The 20313-nt window shown below is 40.2% G+C and overlaps 1 protein-coding gene across 2 annotated transcripts; it reads left to right on the top strand.

Annotated features, from left to right (window-relative positions):
- Positions 1 to 160: 160 nt before the first annotated feature.
- Positions 161 to 20313, top strand: kif5aa (kinesin family member 5A, a). Of its 2 annotated transcripts, XM_006785438.2 has the most exons (29): positions 161 to 781; positions 3465 to 3552; positions 3643 to 3716; positions 3927 to 4031; positions 4227 to 4275; positions 4408 to 4463; positions 4549 to 4636; positions 8433 to 8557; positions 8722 to 8826; positions 9552 to 9700; positions 10322 to 10470; positions 10635 to 10813; positions 11029 to 11097; positions 11296 to 11502; positions 12799 to 12945; positions 13041 to 13229; positions 13403 to 13520; positions 13665 to 13726; positions 14275 to 14384; positions 14622 to 14723; positions 14855 to 14915; positions 15010 to 15081; positions 15612 to 15716; positions 15991 to 16207; positions 16300 to 16474; positions 16679 to 16758; positions 16925 to 16964; positions 17224 to 17309; positions 17773 to 20313. In XM_006785438.2, the coding sequence occupies exons 1-28, from the start codon at positions 653 to 655 to the stop codon at positions 17300 to 17302; spliced, it is 3129 nt and encodes a 1042-aa protein (XP_006785501.1). In that variant the 5' UTR covers positions 161 to 652; the 3' UTR covers positions 17303 to 17309; positions 17773 to 20313. The 2 variants fall into 2 exon arrangements, with proteins under 2 accessions (XP_006785501.1, XP_087690361.1); XM_087834235.1 differs by having other exon boundaries at positions 3465 to 3716.

Raw genomic sequence — 20313 nt, 5'->3', positions numbered from 1 at the left:
GACTATTTGTGATGTATATGAGAACAAAGTTATTCCTGGATCCTCTGTTCAGATGTGACGCCTCACCTTGGGCCTTGGTGATGCTGAGGCTGTGGGTACCACTTTAAAGAGGCGGATGCAGACCACGCCCTTCCTCGGATTACAGATAGGAGGCGCTGTGGCGACCAAAGGAGAGCGATCAAGCAGCAGCTTTACCTCACTGCCCTTCCAGCAGCATCTCACCTTCAACCGGCCAGACGCACACCCACCGCCGCCCCTGCACGGGAAGGGACGAAACAACACAAAAGGAACCGACAAGCGAGAAACAAACCAGCAGGGGCAATCGATTCGCTTCAGAGCTCATTGTTTTAATGATGTAGGGGGTTGTTTTGCGCCTTGACATCCAATTTAGCTTGGCCGCCTCACTGCGACACGAAAACACCGTCCAGCTGCGCATAAATTTATTATCGTCTCTCTGAGCCGGTAAGGGTAAGAAACAGGCCGACCTGTCCGCCATCCTCAAAGCCGCCTCGATATAAAACGACCGGATCCTGCGCGCATCACTCAGAGCTTATTCAGACGCACAGATCAGGCCCAAGATCTAATCGCCTCCAGCGTCAGCAGCATCTTTCCTCTCAGCAGAAAGCAGCATCCTCCACCTTGAATCTGCGCAATGGCCGATGCCCCAGCGGAATGCAACATAAAAGTGCTGTGTCGCTTTCGTCCTCTAAATCAGTCGGAGATTTTACGTGGGGACCAGTTTCTACCCAAATTCCAAGGAGATGACACCGTCGTCGTCGGGGTGAGTAAAAAGAAGCCGCTTTGTTGTGCAGGAAGGCCCTCCATCAATAAATCATCAGCCCGGCCCATCTGTTTGGGTTGTAGATCAGCAGGAAAACACAATATTCAGGGGAGGAACGGGACCCCCCCCCCCCCCCCTCTTTTTTTTTTACCCTTAAATTGTCCTTTCACCTAGCATAACAAGTACCCATGGCTTTTATGTAGCTAACATTGATAAAATGCGCACTCTGGCCTCCTACATCAGCTGACTGAGGACTGCACCGTGCAGCTTATGAATGACACACATCAGGCCCATCATCATGCTTACTTTAGTTTACCATCATTAAACATTTTATGGCACATTTATAAAGAGACATAGATGGTGACATGACATGTTCCAAACTGTATATGACATACACATTTAAGTTATTTTCCTATATATTTATTTTCCTGCATGGGAGATATAAGAGCCCTTAATTTATAAACTGTTACCTGTATATAAATGAAGGGAAATAAATGTAAAGTATTGCCCAGGATCATCTTTGCTTTTCATTTTATTTATTGATTCAAAATGTTTCTATTCTTATTTTTATCATTTTTTTCTTTTGCTGTGCCGAAGTAGAAAACGTGGCCTGTTTATATGCAAAACACAAGACTGAATTAATTTCTGTTGTGTTTATTACTCAGCAGATGCTTGAAGCAGTAGATGTTTCAGCTTAGAAGACAGATGAAGGGTTGTTGGGTGGAACCAAACCTGAACAAGCCACATATCTCTCATTTGCTGTTTTTAATTGTTTTTTATTGAGGTTAAACAAACAAAAAATATGTCCTAAAATTATTTTTTATAGCCAACAATGTCATCTTATTACAGTGCCTGCAACAACACTGCTTGAATGTCTAATGAAAATTACATAGTTTAAAGAAACCACTGGAAACTAGAAAGTTAATGCACCCTTAACTGTCTGCCATATTCAGTATACGAGACGCTGACTTCAAAGAAATATTTGTGCTTTTTCAATGTATTTATGTAATTTTAGTATTTTAATTAAAGTACAAATGACGTATCTAATATGTAGAGGGAGGAATCATGTTGAAATCTTGTCTACCACTAATGGAAATATCTCATCCTGACCTTCCTCTCTCCCCGCAGCATGATGCTGTACAGTAGAGCCAGAAACTGATCCCTCTAATTGCCCATAGAGATGATCAATAATCATTCAGTGAGCTCAGGCATCTCTGACTGACCTGCTTTATCTCCTTTCTGGCTCCACCTTTTTTTGTGCCTCCCATTCTGGCTTTATCAACTATTTCATCCCGCTTTGGTGTTTTTCTCTCAGTCTTTTGTCGTTACTGTCTCAATGCTCATCTCCATTTTTATGCCTCTTTGTGTGCCTCCTTCATCCCTCCCAACCTCCTTCATCCTGAGACTGAATTGTCTCTCTGTTCAATCATGCTGGCATGGGGGTGGTCTGCAGATGAGTCAATTTGTTAATGACATTTTCTACAGCTCATGTTCTGGCAGCATCATTCTGTGTTGCTTTGTGGACTCTGCCTCAGATGGGATGGTGACATTCAGGGTTTTATTAGCCTGGTTTCTGCAGCCGTGCCTGTCTGGGCTGAGTCACTTGTCAGTGTCTCACACAGTGACTGTGGGTTTTAGGAGGAACCGATCTATCATGAGGACAACGTTTAAAAAATACAAAATACAGACTCAATTTTAGACTTATATAAACAGGATATGAGCTTCATTTGGATGATTTTTGTCCCTTGTTTTTCTACATTGTGTCCAGCTACCTGTTCATCATTAGATTTTATGCTTGCATTTATTTAATACCTTTATAATAAGCCATAAGATATGCTCCTGTTTTCTGTTTCAGAGTGTGATGAATTTCTGTTACTGGGCAGCAAACTCTGAGCATTTATCACTTTCAGCAATTAAACTGGAATTATTAACTAGAGTTTTGTTCCATTTAGCAGGTCAGTGCTGAGGCTGGAGGCGAAACAGCTAGCCTTGGTCTGTTCAAACATTAAACTGTCAACTGTAATCGTCGGCTGTTAAGAAATTTGCTGTATCCAACCAAGAATTAATTTAGTACTTAACCCACTTAGAAGTTTTCATATTTACATTTTAGTTTTCGTATGTAGTACAATATACAGCGTGATGCTAGAAATAAAGCATTTCAGTACGCCTAGCCAGTAATATGAAGATGCTAAATCAAGGATGAAATATTTCTCTGACTATTTTACTCTGTGGTACAAAACATCCACCAAGAGGCATTTTTACACAACTGCATTTCAGACTCTGTTTTACCTTTGATTTACACACGTACACCTACAGGACCTGATCGGCAAATGGAAACCCACGAAGCTCCTGGCACACAGTTTTGTGCTGATATTAATGACTCAGTAACTGCTCCAAACCTCCAGAGTGTTGGCGACTTTTAAGCACTATGCACCTCAGCACTCGGTGACTCTGTTCTCTAATTTGTACGTGAGTAATTTAGAACATCCCTTCACAGATGTGGCTCAGTTATAGTATGGATAATGTCATGGAAAAAGCAACTCTTATTAAAGTTTTTATGTTTTAATGCACCGTCATTCTTCCTTAATGCTTGGTCGGGAACAAAGGATGCATTCATTTGAACCATTAGTTGTACTTCAGTAGGATTTTATGACCTTTTTGTTCGTGTTCCTTGTCTATGCAGGGAAAGTCCTATGCGTTTGATCGGGTGTTTCCAACCAACACCACCCAGGAGCAAGTCTACAACACCTGTGCCAAGCAGATCGTGAAAGGTATGGATGAGCTGCTAAATAAATTACAATTCTTCAAATTAATGAACGCATGTTGCGTAACCTCATTTTCTTGTTTTTTCTTGTTTATAGATGTGCTGTGTGGATACAATGGCACTATCTTCGCATATGGACAAACCTCCTCCGGGAAGACTCACACTATGGAGGTAAATTTTCTTTTAATGTTCATTTTTTTGAATGTTGGGCTATTATGCTGATTCTTTGTTACATACCCATTTTTCCTCTTATGGATGGTGATTTACCAGAGAATTTATGGAAATTTAAAGGCATTATTATAATAAAGGAAATATATCAAACTAGATTTTACTGTGTGGCTGTGTCTCACATGTAATTACATGCACAATTTCCTGTTGCAGGGCAAGCTGCATGACCCTCACCAGATGGGTATCATTCCTCGCATCGCCGAGGACATTTTCAATCACATCTTTGCCATGGATGAAAACCTTGAATTCCACATCAAGGTGTCACATTTGTTACATGCGTTGATGTCTTATCTTGTATTATGTTTATGTTTTTGTTTCACTGTGCTAAGCTTTGTTTGGACATGCCTTCTTTTAATAAGTAATTTTCTGCAGGCGTGAAAACCCGCTTCAAACAATAATTCACTTAAAGGTTTTTTTTTCCATATGAGGAAACTTTTTTTTCTTCTCCAACAGGTTTCCTACTTTGAGATCTATATGGATAAAATCCGTGATCTCCTGGACGGTTAGTATTAGAATAAATAACTCACGTCAATTTATTTTAATTTACCACCAGTGATTAACCAGTGCAGCATTTTTCGTTTGCTCTAAAATATCCTCCAAAAAAGTCATTGATTTTCCTTTATTTACTTTTTAGTGACAAAGACCAACCTGTCTGTTCATGAGGATAAGAACAGGGTGCCATATGTGAAGGTAGGTGTCCTACCTGAATATCTGTTCATGGGCTGCATCAGGTAAATGATAATATGCTTGTCTCCTATTCCTCTCCTGTCCTTAGGGATGCACTGAGCGCTTCGTTTCAAGCCCTGATGAAGTTATGGATGTGATTGATGAGGGCAAAAATAACCGCCACGTTGCTGTGACTAGTGAGTCTTTATCTTTGCGTTACAGATGCATATGAGTAATACAGTCCTGACTGATGTTTTCCCCCCATAATTTTTATATATAATACTGTAACAAAAAGACAAATCTGAATGTTTACTCTGTAACGTTTCTGATTTCTTACTGCTCCGTACCAGAATACCAGTTCTAGTTTCTCACTGTTGCTAATATTAGCTCTCAGGACTTGTTAGTGATGCATGAGATGGCAGCTGAGTTCATGTGGCCTGTTAATGTGTTATGTAATCAGCATGTTATTGTGCATTATCACAAAAAGCCTCACTCATTTTCGCAGAAATGAGGTTCTGTTATATGCATTTCATAATGTGATGCAATTGTGAGAGATGAAGTGGTTTGTATGACAATAACAAATTGGGAAAGAAAAATTTTATTTTAATAAAGTCATAACAAGCATCAGGAGCTGCTGTACTTTGCTCCTCCTGTAAATTTAATTGGTTTTCTTTGATTAGTGCTATTAAACTACCAAAACACCGGAAGCATAACTTGACCTTTTCTGTAATTCTAGTACTTTGTATCGACCTGAGTGCTGCTGACTCACACCTGTGTTGTCGGGTAATAAAAATGTAAGCAACTGATGTGTCCAACATACAGATTTTACAGGTGAAGCTGATTATTTAGTCTCATGGCGTAAAATCTCACTGCAGTATATAATAAAAATAGCTAAAAATAACAGCTGAGCTTACTGCCACTAAACCCTGAGATTTATTACATTAAAATTTCTGCAGGATTGTAAGTATGTCTTAAATATTTAGCAGTATAGATTTTTACCGAGCAATATTTAAAAAATAATAAAGAAACCCTGCTGATAAATATCGCTCCAAAAAATCACAACTCTGTGTGTGTGTGTGTGCGTTTTGCTTTTCTGTGGGTTGTGTGCTGACTCAGAGCTGAACTCCACTGCAGACTAAAAGAAAAGAATGAGGTCAGATCTGCTTTGGGATTCTGTGTCAAACAAAAAACATCAGCACTGCTCCACACTTATAAATCTCAGCCTGCACAGATCTCCGCCATTCAGAGTTAATGCATTTTGTGCCTCAGTGTGTGTGTGTGTGTGTGTGTTAGTACACACAAAGTCTTTCTGTGAAATCTTTTGAAAATGGGCTTTTCTGCAAAGTGATTGAAATGGATTTTTAAGTTACCGCCTACTGCAGATCGTCTGTAGTTCAGAAATAAAGCAGTACATTTGTATGTTGCTCCATTAGTTTGCTGTAAATGTGAAAAAATCTGTTAGACAGCGTGGACTAAAAAAGCAGCCATCTTGTCTTGTTAAAATGGAATACTTGAAGTTTAGAGGTGATCATTTCCAACCTTTCAGGAGAACATTTGCCAACATTTTTCCAATCTTAGTGCTTTTTTTTAAAAACAGAGAATATCAGTTAAACCGATATTATAAAGTTAAATGAGCTGTACTCTGGTCAAAAACACTTTATCTAGTGATGTGGAAGAATATAAATTCGTTCACATTTAATCTGCTGTTCTGCCTTTTTTTAATGGCTTGTAGTTCATTTTAACATTCCTCCTTCCTAGTGTGTGCCTTTAATTAACTGCAGTCAGCCTTCTTGTAAATAGTAATTTGATGATCTCAGCATGTAGGTAGTGTAGCAAGAATATGAATGTAGGTCAGAGTAAAAAGTCCCATTCAGCATAAAATAAATTAAATATGCCATGTGATAAAACAAAGGAAAAAAAGGGTTTTAAAAAAACAGACTTTCTATCATCTAAGTCTTGAAACTGAAGACAAAGGACCAAAATTCCTGTAAAAACAGTAATATAAGAGGTCTGTGTATGCAGTTATCACAGATTGCAAACATGGTAAAATATTCCAGAAATCTAATTCATGCGTTTTTCAATGCTAATACAGAGGTAAGCATCTTGGGCCACTTTATAGAGCCCTGAGACGTCCAAAACTTCTGGAAAGTCGATAAAGTGGAAGGCTGTTTGTTGGGGTGATAATGTAGTAAATGGACTTAAAAACCTCCATGAAAAAACAAATCAATAGTCTGATGCAAAACAAAAAGTTGTGCTGCCCTGCTCTATAAGCCTTTTCTCTTCCTTTGTTTCACAATCCAAAGTCTCTCCATCCAAACAGTTTAAATCATTTTAAGCTGCCAATATAAAAACAGGGAGGACATGTCAAAAAGCTAGTTTATTGCTTTTTCCATAGTATCGGCGGCTTCAGGCATCCATCCTTTGAGCTAATCTGTGAGCAGTCTCTTAGCAGACAGGCTAATAAAACACTGTCTGACCCGACACACACACTTTTCACTGACCTGCAGCTTGCGCTCTGTCAGAAGAGTTCCTCCACTCAAACAAAAAGTGACAAAAACTTGTTTTTTCCTCATTTAAATCTTATCTATGTAGCATCCTCAAGCAGCTCAATAACAGCAGTACATAGACAGTACAAGTTAAAATAGTGTGTGGACTTTCTATTGTTGTTTATTATTGGTTGTTTGAGGGAGAGATAATCAGCAAATTTCCTTATGAGGCACTTTAAATGGAAAGAATGTAGACATCAGTCAGAGCAAAATATAGTGTGTCCACTAGTGTTAAAGGGTAAAAATGATCATTTATAACAATTTGTCCTGTAAAACAGCCTGGATGGAGACAGCAGTGGACAGGACTTACTATAGCCTGTGATGCTGAGCACCACAGTGTTGTCTGCTTCCTGTCGATGGCTGCTGACTCACTGTGCTGCAGAATGGTGTGCTGATAACAGTTTGATGGGCCGACACTCGGCACTGCGCTGAGCTCATGCCCTCAGATATCATCTGCAGAGAAACCTGAACTCTGTCTGAGAGGCGAGAAGCTTTTAGATCAATGCTGTTTGATGCCTGTTCTCCGTGAAATGCTGATACCACTGTCCTGCAGTGATGGCTGGTCTGGTTGACAAAATGTGAAAGATTTAAGATCCACCCCTGAATTACTCTTTATTTACTGGTCATTTAAAAAATAAAAAGATGAGCCCTAAAGAATGAAATGCATTGAAATGCCTGAAGCAAAGTCAACCTGAGAAGACAATATACAAGTTTAGTATACAGTATACAAAATTAACAAAATTTTTAGCCCATTGTTTGTAAATTCGGGCTATATTAGTTATCACCAACAAATTCTTGACTCAGCAGTCATGATGAGTGATGAGCTTGGGTTCTGGGTAATGCTTGGTTTTGACAAGGTAGCTTTTAAATAACTGTTCATTCTTAGTCCTGCAGTGTTACTGATGGGTTCCTTTGGGGTGAGTTTAGTGGCACTCAGTTGTCTAAAATGGGGTTTATATCATAGTAGCCATCGTGTAAAACACAAAAGTATTATTCCTTAACTGAGTTACTGTGTTATAATAACATATAGCACATAATACACAATTTTTCTTGGTACAAAGACAACTTTTGAACAAAATGTTGGATAAAAATCTAGAAGCCACATTTTTTAAATTCATGTTGTTGGTCGTTAAAGCATGATTAGGACTGAAGTGTAATAGTCTTCCATCAGCAGAAAGGATGATTCACAGTATTGTAGTTATTAAATAGATAAGAAATCAATTCTAGGACCTTTGTTTATTCCATTTTCTGCATTTCTACTTAATAGACTCAGTTAGTTGTAGTTAGTGTAGTTTGATTAACTGTTGATTCTCAGTTGGTCTTAGTTGTGAGTGTGACTGGTTGGCTGTCTCTCTGTGTTAGGCTCTAGCCCTCCTGTGACTCTGAATTGGATAAGCGGAAGAAAATGGATGTTTCTCTGAATGTTGTGTTGTCGTTGTTTGTGTAGACATGAATGAGCACAGCTCTCGTAGCCACAGCATCTTCCTGATCAACATCAAGCAGGAGCACGTGGAGACGGAGCAGAAGCTGTGTGGAAAACTGTACCTGGTGGATCTGGCTGGCAGTGAGAAGGTATGAAAGACTCAGTGTAAATGAAGCTGCTTGTAATGACTAATGTGTGATTATTTTACATTATTCTTTGTTCACATTGCAGTTTTAGGTAATGAGTAAGCCTGTTTTTCCATCACATTCTCCGTTCTTTGATTTCATTCGCTCCCTGTTTTTCTTTAATCCAGGTCAGTAAGACCGGAGCTGCAGGTGCCGTCCTGGATGAGGCTAAAAACATCAACAAGTCTCTCTCGGCTCTCGGAAATGTCATCTCTGCCTTGGCTGAGGGCACGGTGAGCTATTTTCACTCTTTCCACTATCTCCATGGGACAGTGTGCCTCAAAAATAACAGTTTGTGATTTGCAGTAAAGGATTTGTATTTTTAAGCTGGGCTCCTGCTCCTTTGACTTGGATGTTAAACTTTTTTAGGAACATAGAAGAACGGTTTATACTTCCGGCTTCGATTTATATTTAAGGAGTCAATTAAACTGAAATTTAAATACAGAGAAGAATAATTAGGTTTTCCACCAGTGAACCTTATTTTTATTCTAGAATTTAGTGACTTTAGTGATAAACTGAAACATGTGTAATTCACTCTCTACATTATAAAGTGTTTTGTTTACCTCATTTCTAACACACACGGACACCAACTGTCTGCCTGTTGACCTGCTCAGTACCCACACTCATGATTTTTCTCTTTCATTCCTGCCAGCTCACCAGACTTGGCCATGAAATGCCAAAACTATGCCTGCTAATTTTCAGAGTAGTTGGATATGGCACAACCAATCTGGCATGTTAAAAAGCAGTTCCAGTCCTGGTTAAGAATCCAAAAGCTGAGGGGCAATGTTTGCTGAATTTATGCTGATGAATTTTTGCACGATTAAAATGAAATCAAGAAGCAAAAGTAAATGAAGCAGTGTTCTGGCAGTTCTTTTGCTTTATGTTGCTTGGTTTTCTCTTGATCTTTTTCTCTTTTCTTCTAATCACCCTCTCTCATCATCCCTACTCTGTCCTGTAGAAAACTCACGTGCCGTACCGTGACAGCAAAATGACCCGCATCCTGCAGGACTCCCTCGGCGGTAACTGTCGCACCACCATGTTCATCTGCTGCTCTCCCTCCAGCTACAACGATACTGAGACCAAGTCAACTCTGATGTTTGGACAACGGTAGATGCCTCTGTGGATTTAAATCACACGTCATGTTAGATGTTTATTTCTAAACCAGTAAAATGTGTTTTGCTTCTTCACATGCAGACATATTTTTTAGCATGAAGTAGTATAGTTATATAACATTAACCCTTCAAAAGCAGCACTGGAAAACATGATTTTAGCAACATGTTGTCATCTTAACCTACTTGATAAGATATTCATGCTTGACTTCAAATGTAGATTTACACATGACAGTTAAATAGTCCAATCTCAGGTTCAGCAGGGAGTAGAGGGACAGATAAAATAACAGGTAAATATGATAATTTAACTCCTAAAATAGCAGGTAAACTAGGAAATGTGTTTATACTGTGTTTATGTGTTGTCACATTTTTCAGCAGGGAAGATTATCCTTTAAAATCAGGGCAACAAACTATTTTGAGCATGACCTATAAAACCAATACAGAAGACCAAATTATTACCTGATATTTAAAAAAATGTGAAGCATTATTTGCTTTTTGTGATTGTTAAGTTTCATTTTACCTTGGGGTCATATTACAACGGTAAAGCTGAGTTTTTGGACAGCTTTTGGACTCAGTAGGACTGTTGAACATAACATAATCAGCCCTTTGTCTCTCACAGTGCCAAGACCATCAGGAACACCGCCTCAATCAACCTGGAGCTGACAGCAGAGCAGTGGAAGAGGAAGTATGAGAAGGAGAAGGAGAAGAACAAGACCCTGAAGGAGACCATTCAGAAGCTGGAGTCGGAGCTCAACCGCTGGAGAAACGGTCAGAACAAATATAGGTGTTGGTGGGTGTGGGTGGGGTGTGGGGGTGTGTGTGTGGGGAGGGGACTTCAAGGCTGCGTACCTCCAACTCTTCTGTGCTGACATTACAAACTAAAGTGCAACATTGTAATGTGTCTTCTTTGTTCACTTTTTCCTACCGTTTAGGAGAAGATGTGCCCGAGACTGAGAGGACTACATCGGAAATAGTGACCCGTATCGAGTCTGTGGAGGAGCGTCCCATTTTGGACAATGACACCTCCTCCATTGTGGTTCGCATTTCTGAGGAGGAGCGGCAGAAGTATGAGGAGGAGATCCGCAAGCTGTATAAGCAGCTGGATGATAAGGTTCTTGCATACATTCCTCACACAGTGCCTTCAGTCTGTTGCTCTTAGCTGTTTTGCATGGTAAAAACAATGGTGTACGTTTTATAATTGAAACAAAATGTTTTCGGGGTCCTGTTCACTTCCATTTAATGTTTAATTATTGATTTATATATTGGAGACATCCAAGTGACAGAGTATGGACATTTTGTGTTTATGATACCATCATGTGTGTGCAGGATGATGAGATCAACCTTCAGTGCCAGCTGGTGGAGAAACTGAAGCAGCAGATGCTGGACCAGGATGAGGTGAGATCACACAAACTCAGTCACACAAACATATCCACACTGTATGAGCGCGCATGCTGTGAGTGTGAGGATACTTGTTAATTCTAAAATTTAAGCTTTAAGCAGCTTGTTTTCTTTCTAAGATCTTACCTTAATGCCCACATTTGCCTCTATCTTCCTTGTTATCTCCCATTCTTTTTATTACCTCCCATTCTTCAGCTTCTGGCCTCATCCAGGGGTGACGGGGACAAAGTCCAGGCTGAACTCGGCAGGCTGCAGGTGGAGAGCGACTGCGCCAAGGCTGAGGTGAAGGAGGTGCTGCAAGCTCTGGAGGAACTGGCCATCAACTATGACCAGAAGAGCCAGGAAGTGGAGGAGAAGGGCCTGCAAAACCAGCTGCTGGCTGAGCAACTGTCCCAGAAAATGGTAAATGTTTGGAGTGCGACAGATTTACTGAGACAAACAGAACGGTATCTGAATTCAGAGACAGGAGGGGGAACAGAAGGCTCCGCTTGCTTCCTCGTTGCACTGCAGAGACAAGCACCTGTTGTAGCAGCACCGCGAGGGGAAAACACTGCAGGAGTTGTATAGGAGTCAAAAATGGTTTGATTTCTAAATCTAAAAGATTTTGAACAGTGAAATAATTTTTGTAATTATTCTCTGTACATCACCATAGTAGATGTAAAATTAAATAACCTAGTTGGCATTAAAGTGCAGACTTTCAACTTCAATGCCAAGAGTTTAAAAAAACTAACAGTACCCCCTTTTCAAAGCCTAGTCCCTCATTATTCAATTTTCTGATGAAATATATGGCGCTGATTCCAAGTGTTAAATTACATTTTATAGCTTTTCACTGGAGCTCTCAATACGAGGTCCTGAGAACTTTTAGTGCAAGTAAAGAAGGCCATAATTAGGCTGAAAACCCATAAAATTAACCATCAGTTAAAGTATGAAGGAGCAAAACAAGCTTGTGATTCAGGCCACATCATATTCTCTCTGAGGCCAATGCTATGACTGCCAGTGGAACCAGGTCACTAGTGTTTATTGATCATGTGACTGTTGATATCTGTAGCAGAATGAATCCAAGAGTCTACAGGCCTATACTCTCTGGTGATTGGACAGCCTTTCACAATACAAATGGATAATGACCCGAAGCAGCAGCTGAAGGTGAAGCTGCAGTAAAGACCTGACAGAGCATCTCAAGGAAGGAAACACAGCATTTGGTGATTGGCTGGAAATCATTTTCATCCAATTATTAAAAACAATGCTTTGGTTTAAAATGATTTTAGTTTGTCCAATTACTTCTGAGCCTCTGAAAGTGGGGGACTGGATAAAAATGGCTGTAATTCCTAAAAAGTAAATGCAATGCTTTTGTTGAACTAGGTAAATTTAAGCTGAAAGCCTGCACTTCAATCACATCCTGATAATAATACCATTGAGTCATTGTCCAAGTATTTATGGACCTTAATGTATCTCACACTAAACGGTGGGCGGCACCACAGCAATACGATAAGTTTAGAGCTCTGTGGTCTTGAGTATGACTCATTAGTATTCCTCTCATACAGTAAATCTTAATCTTAATCTTGACTTTCTCCCAAAGTTTTTCAGCCAGTCTGCAGATTTTTCATTTGTGTATTTTTAATGAAGGTCCAGATGCAATTAAAATGTTTTCTGACAAAGGTTTTAGTTCTCCTTAGGTGCTCACCTTCTTTTATTTTACAGGCCAGTCTGATGGAGCTGGAGGCAGAGCTGTCTCGTATGCAGGAGGTGAGCGGTCAGCAGCGCAAACGCATAGCTGAGGTCCTCAACGGGCTGATGAGGGACCTCAGCGAGTTCAGCTCCATCGTGGGTAATGGGGAGATAAAGCTGGTGAGCACGATCACAGAGGTTTCATTTAGAGTATCAAGCACCGATGGAGAAATTCTTGTTAACAAAAAAAATATTGCTTTCATTTTCACTCTTAGCCAGTGGAGATCAGTGGTGCAATCGAGGAGGAGTTCACTGTGGCCCGACTCTACATCAGCAAGATCAAGTCGGAGGTGAAGAGCATGGTGAAGCGTTGCCGTCAGCTGGAGAACATGCAGCTGGAGTGCCACCGCAAGATGGAAGAGACTGGAAGGGAGCTTTCCTCCTGCCAGCTCCTTATCTCTCAGGTGAGTGATAGGATATGATGAGGCATCACAAAATAGAGTGAAATTGATGATTTATGAGAACATATGTGGGCGTGAGATAAAAAGAAACAGATATCTAAGATATCTCTTCTTCTTGAGATTGAGTTATTATGTCTCTGATGTCCTGGGGTGGGGCAACACTTGTCTTTTTACAGCATGAGGCAAAGATCCGCTCTCTGACAGAGTACATGCAGAGTGTGGAGCAGAAGAAGAGACAGCTGGAGGAGAGCCACGACTCCCTGAGCGAGGAGCTGGCCAAGCTGCAAGACCAGGGTAACACACACACACACACACACACACACACACACACACACACATACACACAGAAAATCATGGTGTAAAAATATTAATATGTGACTAAAACCTTTGCTGAAATTGCTCATACTGGTTGAATTTGTTATTTTATGCTTCTATAAGATAACTCCCTGCTTGAGGAGAAGGATGGAGAGAAGGGTGAGACTGAGGATGGAAATGTGAAGGTAAGAAGCCTCCTTAGGAAAGAATTTAATGCAGAGCACTGAGTACATTTCTGACATTGGGTCCAGTACACATTCAAAGTATTATTCCAGTCTGACCTGGTATTTTGGGGCTTTTAGTGGGATCTATTATGGTGACCGCGCTCACTGTGCTTAACAGAGACTTTTTGCTCATTTTCAGTTTTTAATGCAAAGGTGATTGAAGTAAATATTGTACTCTCAGAACAGATGTGTTACTTTTTGTCCTTAATCATCAACATATCTAGTTAAGGGCAATGATGTCCCAATTGAAGACAGCAGCACAATAATGACAATATAACACATGTTGTTTGTCAGTGGACTCATTTCTTTCTTTCTTTCTTTCTTTCTTTCTTTCTTTCTTTCTTTCTTTCTGTCTTTTAAACCATATTTAGGGCACAGTTTAACACAACATGTGTGAATGACACAAACAGTGTGTGCAGGATTTTAACACATTCTTCTTGAAAGTGTGAGATTTTATAGGTCAGCATCTTTAAAGAGGCGCTCTTCCTTTTTTGTTTTTCCTTTTCCAGAAAGCTCTTCGTCATCAGGGAGAGTCCCACCGTGGTCTCCACCACAAGCAGCTGGCCCGCCTGCGGGATGAGATCAATGAGAAGCAGAGGATTATTGATGATATCACTGAGTCTGTAGTCATCTTTATTTGTTTTACATACATTTTTTTTATTTCTTATTCCTTACATGCTAACACTGTTAAAGATGACAGTATATTAAAAACACACAGAAATTTGCTGTTATATTTAAAACAATTCAGTTTGGTGTGTATTGATGAAGTATTTTAATGCTGTTTCCTGTTTGTCTTGCTGTCTCTGAACATGTTTTTTTTTTTTCTTGTTTGTGTTTTTAAACCTCATGCATGCAGTCGTAACTCCAAACTGGAACTGGAGCTGGCTCAGGTCCGCGCTGACTTCGAACGCCTGAAGAGCCAGGACAGTACCAAGAGCGAACGCCTGGAGGAGCTCTCGTAAGTGTTCAGGGGTCATTTTGTTCTCAGATTCCTATAAAGTGCACTCAAAACGATACATTAATATGATATGTTATGATAAAGATAAGACATATTCTTATCTTTAATGATGCTTCTGCTTTTTCTGTCAGATTCCTGCACGAGCGCCATGAGCAGACCAAACAGGACTTGAAGGGTCTGGAGGAGACTGTCGTGAGTAAAACTATCACTACCTCTCTGCTTCATATTTCACATCATCCACAGATGTCTACCTATCTAACCTCCTCTCCATCTGTCTGTCATCCAGGCCCGCGAACTCCAGACCCTCCACAACCTGCGCAAGCTGTTCGTTCAAGACCTCACGTCGCGAGTTAAAAAAGTAAGGCATCGAGTCATAAATGAAAGGAATTCTTTTTTTTAAAAACACGCTAAGAGGGTTTTAAGAGGTCTGTGACCTTAATATTGCCTGCTAAACCTGAGTAGGAAAAACAATAGCATCCTTAATCCCTCTAATCCTCTTCAATATTTGATATGTTGCATGAAGAAATGTCCTTTCTGGGTAAAAGTAGACACAAGCATTTAGTCAAACAATCCATTATGGGTGTCGCCATATGGAATGAACTGTTCATGTTTTTGGTCAGATCTTGTAAAATTTTTCGACTAAAGTTTGTACTGATTAAAAAAAATTCTTAAGCTTTTAAAAAAGCAGAACAGCTGGGACAAAAGGCCTGCAGAGAGCTGAGATCAGACAGCTTCAACCCCAATTTTAAGCTCTTCTTTTAGTAGTAGATTAACTACAATTTAAATGAAAAACTTCTGTGAGCCTGCCTTAACCCCTGCAGGTATTACAGCCATTTGGGACAAAATAAAATCTCACCATTTGTCTCCGTTTTTTGTTTTCCTCTGCAGAGTTCCGAAATGGAACCTGATGATAGCGGGGGGTCTTGCACCCAGAAGCAGAAGATTTCCTTTCTTGAGAATAACTTGGACCAGCTTACAAAGGTTCACAAACAGGTGAATGACCCAGAAATGAGAGCAGTTACAAGTTTTACTGATGCAAACCTGCGCTGCAGACGGGCTTGGATTAGATCTCAGTTGCGGTTGTGATGGTTTGATTCTTAGCCACAAAGCAGTTTTGGAGGATAATTAAAATGCTGCACAAGCTGCACATTCTTGTACACAAACTTAATGCATATAGCATAGAATGCGATTTTGAATACACCGAACTGTATTATGTCCAAAAGGCACAGTTTGTGAATGAATTAATCAGACTGAAAATTCTCTCCAGCTGGTTCGTGACAATGCAGATCTGCGCTGTGAGCTTCCAAAGCTGGAGAAACGTCTTCGGTCTACTGCTGAGAGAGTTAAGGCCCTGGAGACTGCACTGAGGGATGCCAAAGAGGGCGCCATGATGGACCGCCGTCGCTACCAGCAGGAGGTTGACCGCATCAAAGATGCGATGAGGGCAAAGAATGCCATGAGGCGCCCCCATGCAGCACAGATCGGTACTGCACTTCTTGATGCTTAATTCTGCAGCCCAGTGACCCAGTTTCCTTGCAGCTGTACCCTGTCTTACATCGCTTTTTCATCCCGACAGCTAAGCCAGTGAGACCAAAACAGCTGACCGTTTGCTCTCCCACCAACCCGTTCTACGCCTACATCCGTGCTACTGAACACGCCAACACCTACAGCAATGCCCTCTTCCAGAGTAACGCGACACCACAGCAGTCCACCAGTGTCAGCTGCAATCCCAACTCTGTCCAGAACAACACGTGAGTTTAAATCAGTTTTCTTCATCTTTTCCAGGCAGATAGTAGATAGTAAACACACATTATTATGATTGATTTTTAAGGTCACTGAGAATCTGCATTGATCTTAAAAATGAAGCATCCTGTTTTGTTCAAGTTTGCTGCTGAATGTGAGGCCAAATGTATAATTGTGCATCTCTATGGTTTCTTCTGTGGGGTTTTCCACAGAGTTTCCACAGCACTGGGCTACAGAGCAGGAAGATATAATGGGGACATACTGGAATCCTACCCACTCAACATTGACAACGGTAAGTACAATCTAAATGTGTGTGTGTGTGCGTGTTTGCACGCACCTACTATGGCACTTCTGGTAGTTGTGCTTTAACACAATACAAATATTGTCAGCAACTCAGTTTTTCTTATTTTTAATGCTACTGCAAACAAACTGATAAAACTATGTCTTGTTTCCAACAGGTAACAGCATCAGTGAAGCCAGAGACATTAATGATAACAGGTGAGGACATCAGTCGCAGTTTCTCTTGTTAGTTTGGCTGCTTTACTTAATTTTATTAAATGTGTGTGCAGATTGAGTGCAATCCATTTTCATAACCGCTTATCGAGTACAGGATGGCTAGTGTGCATCCCAGAATCACAAATTAACTTAATGTGGATTTTTGTGGATTGTTGGAGGAACCAGTTGGAGTGATAAATGTTACATAAGGATGATATATATTTGGTTATGCAGTGTTGTTTTTGTGTATCTGCGTTAACAGGAGTGAAGTTCACTGTGGCAGCGAGGTGGATGATTCAAACAGGCACTACGTGATTCAGCAGGAGACTGCTGCAAGTTAATACCTTGGTAACTAACAAAGTCTACTGAGTCATAAACACAATTTTCTGCGGACACTCGCTGACGCTTCATTCTCAAATCCCCTACCTTAACAGTCATAACTCAAAGCCTCATCAGTATACTGTATTTTTGAGGGATTATGAAAAAATAATCCTAGAAAGAGGAGGAAATATCAGCATATGGCCTCCTTGCTACAACTGCACCTGCTTCCTAACTAGTCCACCTCTGTAGAAAGGGTAAAACATGAGTATCATAGCTGAGAAAATCAGTCTACAAGTTTATGTTACTGTTTGTATAATAGGTTGCAGATGCACAATAGATGATAATCATATTGATCTAATGTGTTCAAACAAACACAACAAATGTGCTTTAATGGCAAAAATTCCTAAAAGTTAGTTCCTAATCATCAGTAGAGCTTTGAATTGACTTCTGTTTCTCTGAACTCTAACTTCCTGTTACTGTCTCTTTGCAGAAGATGACCAAACACTGTACCCGTCCACCGGACCCTCCCCCCCCATTTGCATGCAGCCTGGCCCCCTCAACCCTGCACTGCATCACCGATAATGATGACAACCAAGATCTGTAGCCCTGTAGTCTTCTAATTAGTTGAAGCCCTTTCCTGCTCCAATGGTGAACACTTGCCCTCAGGTTTGGGGTCCGGTCCTTTTCAGTTCAATCAGGATTAAATCCGATATTTTTAATCAAGGAACGCCCCCAGCCAATCAATTTTTCAACACATGCCACTGATGCTGATCACCTCTCGGGGTGGTTGAACTGAAACGGGGCTGACCCCATATCTGATCAGTTAGTACACACATGTTGTAAATAATAGTGCCGTATACTCCAGTAGAGGTTTTTGACCAGCAACTGTTTGTGTGAATGCACAGCCTTCCCCACTCCCTGCACACATCTTCTTAAGGGCATCATATGGATGACATACTGTAGGCAGACATGACCTTTTTCTCTGTCATAAATAAGAGTATAGTATGCAACACCAGCTTGTAACAGAAGACTCACACACTGCGTGCATGTCACTTAGCGGGTTAGCTTTCCAATCTTTGCCTGTGTCATGAGTCCATTCGGGAGGCTGGTATGCTGCGAGTCAAGTCTGATCGACTTCGACAGATGTCAGAAAGAGAGAGCGGGTTTCCATTAATCCTGATTGTGGTTTCAGAGCTTTAGGTTATCGTTTGATAACAAAATCTGAGTCCAAGACTTTTTTTTTTGATGTTGTCATTGTGTTTTAAACACATTATATTGCAAAAATGATACCTGGATCCTTTCTTTTAAGGTAAGAGATGAGTAGAGAAAAAATACGTGAGGGGAAACCCAGCTCAATCAAATCGTCTGTAGTGAGAAATCCTTTTGTAAATGCTTGGATACAATGAGGTTGGAGTCTTTTGATGCACTTTCTCATCCTGGATAATGATGCCCACGTTCCATTTAATGTGGCCCCTTCCCCACGTCAAACTTTATGAGTCTTCTAACCAAGCCTTAATATGAATTGACTTCTCACGATCAAACTCACACACATTCTCTGCAAACATTTGTAACTACTACCTCTAGAGCTGCTTATTATATAAACGTATAACTTTATGATAAGATATCATCCTTGAAAATGCAGAATGAGGACAGATCTTAGAGTTTCTACAGAAAGTTGCAACTTTAGAAAACCCCACCTGTAAGTAGATTGAAATGTCTGATCAGAGCTGTCGTTATCTCTTCCATAAGTTCATTCATGCCCATTTTCTGTCTCCATCTTGTCACAGGATCAGAGCTGGGCTAAAATAGGGGCTCGCAAAAATCATTTAGATTACGATGCTGTTTACATCTTCTAATTTAAAGTTCTACAGGCCTTGTTTGAATTCGGATCTCTAAACGTGATGTGAAAACATATCAACATTTGGCAAATCCGTGGATTCTATTTAGTGGTTCATTTTTGTTTCAAAAGTCCAGCGGTTGGGGAGGTTTTGCAGGTGAGTCTCCAGCTGAGCAGCCACCAGTCTGGAGCACTTTGACAGGTTGTGCTGTTAGTCTTCTGTGAGAAATCCTGACCAGCCAATCAGGATGGAAGAAAGCAGCGTTGCTTTGGCGTGTAACGGACAAGTGGATGTTTTTGCATGAAAGTGAATCGCTGAATAAAACCAGTAAAAACTGAAAATGTTCGTTTAATTTTATGCTTTTAGCAGAATAAAAGGGATTAAAGTGAATCTGGTGTCACACTTTACAGGGTAATTAATCCTACATTTTATTTTAATTTATTTATGGGTTTTTTTATATATATAAAACCAGATTTGTTCCCAATGTAAAATATCCAAGCAGGAGTGTTCTCATTTATGCGATCCCTAATCTTTCTCATGTATGTGATCATTCGTGACAGCACCGCTCAGCCTGATGCTTTTACCGGCATTAACAACATCTCAGGGCTTCACATTCCCAATCATAGCTACCGTGGTCCAGCCCCATTGTCTTCCTCCTAACCCTAGACTTAAAACTATATAACTGCTGATAAACAATCAGATCCGTTTGTCCTAGTGAAAGCTAAGCAAAGGAAGGGAATTAAAAGATAAATCTTACTCCAACATAACAGAATTGTACATACAACATCTCTTTTCTCACGCATTACATTCAAAATTTAATAATCTCCTGGTCAGACCCTACTGTGGACCCTCTATTGGACATCATGTTTTAAGTGTAATAAATCAGAATTTAGAGGGGAGTGTGTACTATATTGTTACCTGTTATCTGATTTGAACATATCTAAATACATGTGCTATATATTGTTAATCCTGTAAGTACAATAGCGTGCAGATGACATAGTAAGATGCAAAAGAAATGCGCACGCTCTTTGTTCAGACAAATGTTTGTTTTATTTATTTCTGTATGCCTATAGTGTAGCGTCAACATGAATATGTGAAGAATCACCGGGCAAAAATCTCTGTATATATCGACTCATCACTATGCTATATTGTATGTGTTGTAGTAAAAAGTTCAATAAACTTGTAGAAAGGAG

Source organism: Neolamprologus brichardi, chromosome 20 (assembly GCF_056152115.1).
Source record: "Neolamprologus brichardi isolate AB-2024 chromosome 20, ASM5615211v1, whole genome shotgun sequence".
Taxonomy (NCBI): Eukaryota; Metazoa; Chordata; class Actinopteri; order Cichliformes; family Cichlidae; genus Neolamprologus; species Neolamprologus brichardi.
This window is presented reverse-complemented; position numbering and strand designations above follow the sequence as displayed.